Genomic DNA, 5944 nt, shown 5'->3' on the forward strand with positions numbered 1-5944 from the left:
ACATGATGCTATATGGGTAGTAGTTGACCGTTTGACAAAATCGGCTCATTTCCTACCTATACAGCAGACGTACCCTATTAGTAAACTGTCCGATCTATTCCAGCAGGAAATCGTGAGGTTGCATGGCACGCCAGTTTCTATCACATCAGACCGAGATCCGCAATTCACTTCTCGATTTTGGAAAAGTCTTCACCAGGCTTGGGGTACACGATTGACTATGAGTTCGGCTTTTCATCCACAAACAGATGGTCAGGCTGAACAAACTATTCAAACTCTAGAAGATATGTTATGGACTTGTGCTCTTGAGTGGTCTGGTGGTTGGGACGAGTCTCTATATCTTGTGGAATTCGCGTATAACAATAGTTGGCAAGCTAGTATCGGCATGGCCCCGTACGAAGCTTTATATGGTCGGAAATGTAGAACACCGATCTATTGGAATGAAGTGGGGGAACGAGCTATCGAAGGACCCGAACTTGTCCGGATTACTACTGAACAAGTCGAGATCGTAAAACAGAAAATGATAGAGGCTCAATCTCGGCAGAAAAGTTACGTTAACAAGCATCGAAAACATTTAGAGTTCCAATCGGGTGATCACATCTTTCTAAAAGTTTCACCGTTACGAGGTATTCGTAGGTTTGGAATTAAAGGTAAACTTAGTCCAAGATATATCGGACCCTTCGAAATACTGGAACGGGTTGGAGATGTGGCATATCGCCTAGCGTTACCTCCTCAACTATCACATATCCATAACGTTTTCCATATCTCGTCACTCCGCGGATATCATTATCACCCTCTCCATGTGATTGATTATCCGTTGGACAAAGTTGAAGAAAATCTCTCTTATATTGAAGAACACGAGGAAATAATTAATAGAGAAGAGAGACAATTGCGATGAAGGTCAATACCGTTCGTTAAAGTGTTATGGAAAAATCATTCTGAAAGAGAAGCCACATGGGAAACGGAGGAATCTATGTGGAAGGAGTACCCAAAAAATTTTGAGTCATGTAAATCCTCTAACCCTATCTAAATTTCGAGGACGAAATATTCTTTTTAGGAGGGGAGGATTATAATATCCGTGTTCGGTTAACTCGTACAAATTGGGTTAAGTGAACTTTTGGTAAAATTATGCATAACATATTTGTACCCTATACTTAACCAACTTGTACCTCAAGCTAGTTTTATGTCAAAAATAAGTTTATATCTATATTGGCATAAACTTAAGAATCTAGACTTAAAGGGGTTAAAACCGCCAAATAATTAAACTTTATATATATATATATATATATATATATATAATTAAGGAAAAAAAAATTATATATATGCAAGTATGCATGAACGACGGCTTTTATCACCGCCTCATGCTCTGTATTTCTCTCGTCCTATTTCTCTCTTCAAAATCTCTCGTCTTCTATCTGAATTTCACATCAAGTTACTAAGGAAATCGAAGTAACAAATATATATTCGGAATCCACTCTCCGAATCCTTCTTAAAGATATAAATTTCATTCAATTTTATTAAGGTGTTTATGTTAGGGTTATTTAGACCGGTTTATAAACTGTGTTTATATCTAAGTTTACGGATTGATATTGTCAAAATTATGATATATTTGATGCTTAGGATGCTAGKACTGGTTATATTGATGTAGAAATAAAAAGGGTATATTATAGTTTTATTATGGTTAGATTGTGGGTATATGTTTAACCGTACACCAATTGTTCGGTTAAATGTCGAAAGGAGTAAAAATGCATGATTAAGCTTAGGTTAACGACCATTGAACTTGTTTTACTGTTTAGTATGTTGAAGTACGTTTATAGCATGTAAATGTAGCAAATCATGAAAGTTGGATCATAAAAGTTAGTCGGGAATTACGGAATCGAATTTTTTCGACAATGTAACTCTTGTACTTTGGTAGTGTATAAATCACAAACCGTAAGTCGGAATAAGCTCATATTTTGAAGAAAGAAAGATCTTACTGCATACTACAACTTTCATGAAGGGTCGAAAATCCAGTTATGACTCTAGGTGGATCGAAACAGTGTGTTTTTAGGGTTGTTTACACTATATTCGGGATTAATTTACAGTTTTGTGAAATTCATATAAAATAGATGGATGATCCAAATGAGATGATTTCAAAAGCTCGTATGATACCAATCTACAACTTTGATTTAGAAAATATAATCTGGATTGGTCTCTAAGTAAGATAAGAATGCTTAGAAATAAGAGGGTCAGAAACGGTTGGATCGAAAGAGAATAATGCTAAGTTTTACGTTTGAGTTTCCAATTCGTATCCGGCTGTCCTTCTTGAAGTCTACATTGTTTAAGTATATTAAGACCTAAGTAATTTTATTAGAATAGTTATATTATGGTTTCTATGCTTTATAAATAGTAACCCGTTTACACATTCGTTAGGCACGCGGAGAAATCAAACTTGATCGTGAATTTTCGTTTGATCGTGCGTTAATTGTCAAATTCAGTTAAGGTATGAATTTCATATCTCACTTGACACGGGGATAGCCATTTGCGTAAGGCTTCCTAATCCGGATAATCTGTGATAAATCCCGAATAATTTGTTTTGAATTTCCTTTATGCTTATCAAATGTTATTGAACTTTGTTTCCTTTTGATCTACGACTTATATTCTTATTCGGAATATGGATTATTTTGATCATTTGACTTGTTTTGTTGCTTCATTTGTGGAATAATTTACTATAGACTCAATAACTGGAGCACCAGTATTGAGATGTTTCCATGGTGACTAAAACGATCATGGCGTCCTCATTTTTATAGTCCTTAAAAGTGGACTTGATTATGTACCRGTCGAATAGAGGGCGTATGGATCGATCCTAGGAACMGTTATCRGATATTGARTTATGGTCGTGGTTAAATCCACGGAGAGGATTGATGTGTTGTGCTCACAYCCCTTTCCTCACTTGTGCCTGAATGGACTGATCATCCTTTGGGAACAATGCGTCCTCGTTATGCGATTTGGTCTTCGGACCCTTGACATGCTTTTGGGGCATTTTGACTTTCTTTTGGATTATCACTTGGCTTTATAAATTGCTTTTGAACTTGTTATCTCATATTCATTGTTTAATTATTATTATCCGTTCATTGAGCATTAAGCTCAGCTGAGATTTTCTTGTCCTCGGCAGCTACATGACTTAGCAGGGATTTTGGGATGAGAGCTATGGAGATGACAATATTGAAGATAACCCATTAAGTCATACTTTTATTAAACTTTTGATGACTAATGTAGACATACTAATATTTTGGGACCGTATTTTGAGACACGTTATCTCCGTCTATGGTTATGTAATTATCTTTTGGTAAATTTTATTTGCTACTCTGTTTTATATAGCACGTTGTTTTTATCCCAATTGTGACATCTCCCGTCTTTGACCACGCGGGACGGAGGTGTTACACGATTGGTGCTCCGAGGCCTACTGCTTACGCCTTCTTCTGGTCTTCTTGGTTTGACAAGAATCCTCTGCCTCATAGTTGGAGTGACTACTCTGGTCCCTTGAGCAGGGACCCTAGCTCTGTGTGTATTCCTTGGTGGTGGTGGTGAAGCTATTGTGACACCTTCAAGAGGAACAACAACAGGAATGGCCGTGAGTGATGGATCGGCTACGTTTACGGCTACCACTTCTTCTTCTTCATGCCCCCATGTTGATGGAGCAGCAGTGTCCATTGCATACTCTAGGGAAGAAGACAGAGGCTCTTCTAACTCAGAGGAAGATATGTAAACGGATAAGAGCTGGATGACATCTTCATGTTTTTGTCGTCCTTCCGGCTCTGCATGCGATGCCATGGGCATCTTTCCTTTTCTTAGCGCCTCTGCATGGGCTGGCTCATTCTATGCTCTCTCCGTGATGACTTTGGTGCTGGCTGGCTTGGGGCAGAGGCAGAGAAAGCAGAGGGGGCAGCCCTTGGTGTGACACTTGGAGCGGCTGTGGGTGGAGTCTCCCTCTCTTGACGACTTTGAGGGCCAGACATGTCTGGATCCTCATCGTCGTCAAGCCTCATTCTCTTTAAGGTCGAAGCATATACAGACGGTTCCATTATCCTCTTTGGCCTTTGCTCTTCTGCTTGGGGCATGGATTTTATTTTTTCCTCAAAGAGTTTGAGGATCTCTTCTGCGGCATCCGAGACTCTGAGGATCTCCATATCTGTGTGATAGCTGAAGGCCGTCAATGAACGCCGTATCGATTCTGCTGCCTCCGTGGCCTTGCTGTTGTAGTCTAAGGTGAAATTTGCCACCTTCTTGAGGAGAGGGTCATCCAAAGTATTCATGGCCGACTGGGTGACGTAGTCCACAGGGACATTCAGAGGAATGAGCGCTTGGGCGTCGTGAGATGAAGGGGAAGCTCCATCTCTCTGAATGCATGCTATGACCCTTTGCAAGGCCTTTGCATTTTGAGCCTCAATTCTTGGAGGGTGTCTAGTCGAGAGGCATTCACTCTTGACTCAGCCCTCAATACTACTAAGGATGCTCGAATCTCATCCAGAGCAGATGCAGAAAGAGATGGCTCTACATGGGCCATGTTGAATTTTAGCTCTTCCAAGGAGCACAACATAGTGGTGGCAAAGGACTGGAACTCGTCCCTTGTGACATAAGCTGTTGGGGTAACCTCTAGCTCAACACATGGGCCAAATTGAGTCCTCGTTCGAAGGATACCTTATGCCTCGACTTGTGGGATGATAGTCGAGGAAGGATTTCCAGCAGATCCTTGTGGCTCTCTTGGAGGAGAGGCCACTACTGCTGTTTCATCATGAAGGGTTCTAAGGCAGGTTCAAAGCCAGCCAAAGGACCCTCCACGAGTGGACTAAGAGATTGGTCGAGAATCTCTAAGTCGTGTGCACCTAAACCTTGCTCTAAACAAGGTGTGGAAACTACTGGTGCAGAGGAAACGAATTCCTCTGGTTGGGATAGTGGCGTGATATGGGGAGACATATCACTTATCATTTCAAAGGTTTCACCCTTTTGAGAGGGTGATCCCTGATACGTGGCTTCCCTTTGGCTTAATTGACCAGAGGCAGATGCGACCTCTGGTTGGTTTGGCAGATTTGGGTTCGAGGTGTGCACCTCTGTTTCAATGATCTCTATGTCTTGACCACTGGAGTCAGATGAAGTGGTAGCTCTAGGAGTTGGGCTAGGGAAATAAATGTGCCTATTCAACATCCTAGGTTGCTCTGGCTCTGCTTCACCTCCTCCCTCCTCATCATCATCATCTTCTTCTTCTTCTTCCTCTTCACTCTCTTCACTTGTTGTATTTGACCCAGAAACATCACCAAAATGTTCTTGGTCATCATATTTATCAGAGCTAGAGAAGTGCTCCAAGCCTCGAGTGGCTTTTTCTTCTGCTCTGATTCTCTCTTCTTCTTTTAGACGAGCAATCTTTGCTTGTCTTGCTCTTTCTACCCTCTCCTCTTCTGCTTGTACACGAGCAATTTCTTCAAGTCGTGCTCTTTCTGCTCTGTCCTCCTTTTCCTTGCTCATTCTCTCTTTTTCCATTCTCTTCTTCCTAGCTTCTTCCCTCTTTCTCTTTTTCTCTCTCTCTCTTTCTCCAATCTTACCTCCTCCTCCTCCTCTACCTGAGGCCTTTGAGTATCCTCTATTCCAATCTTACAGAAGTGCTGGCAAGTCCTTTCCCTTAGCCACCTCTTGGCACTTCTTGGCTACAGCAGCCTTGAACTCTGTGTAGAGAATCAAGGAGTAATCCAACGATAGGTTCAAGAAGATGCCATACATTATCTGGAGGATGTTGGTTGAGCACATGTCCAAGCTTCCAATCTTCCCGGTCAAAGAGCGATTCACCAATGTGAACATGGTGTTCCACATTGGGGGCAGGTATTATCATCGGTATTGAGAAGGGTACATAATGGCTTTGTTGTACCTAAGAACTTTCAGAATGACACAATTTCATCCCCAAATGGGAGAGGGG

At 41.2% G+C, this 5944-nt stretch overlaps 1 protein-coding gene across 1 annotated transcript; it reads right to left on the minus strand.

The window, feature by feature from the left end:
* Nucleotides 1-3827: 3827 nt before the first annotated feature.
* On the minus strand, nt 3828-5514 carry LOC112503628 (actin cytoskeleton-regulatory complex protein pan1-like). The gene is made up of 2 exons (XM_025107630.1): nt 5086-5514; nt 3828-4376 (listed from the first exon to the last, which is right to left on the minus strand). The coding sequence occupies exons 1-2, from the start codon at nt 5512-5514 to the stop codon at nt 3828-3830; spliced, it is 978 nt and encodes a 325-aa protein (XP_024963398.1).
* Nucleotides 5515-5944: the final 430 nt, after the last annotated feature.

The sequence above is a fragment of the Cynara cardunculus genome, unplaced genomic scaffold (genome assembly GCF_001531365.2).
Source record: "Cynara cardunculus var. scolymus isolate 2C unplaced genomic scaffold, CcrdV1 Un_Scaffold_3431, whole genome shotgun sequence".
Classification (NCBI taxonomy): Eukaryota; Viridiplantae; Streptophyta; class Magnoliopsida; order Asterales; family Asteraceae; genus Cynara; species Cynara cardunculus.

What these genes read in the sequence shown, in the direction of transcription:
- LOC112503628 (XM_025107630.1), bottom strand. Translation starts at nt 5,514, where the DNA reads ATGGAAAAAGAGAGAATGAGCAAGGAAAAGGAGGACAGAGCAGAAAGA. An exon ending in TAGAGATCATTGAAACAGAG is followed by an intron (nt 4,377 to 5,085) that starts GTGCACACCTCG and finishes GCATGCATTCAG; the next exon opens with AGAGATGGAGCTTCCCCTTC.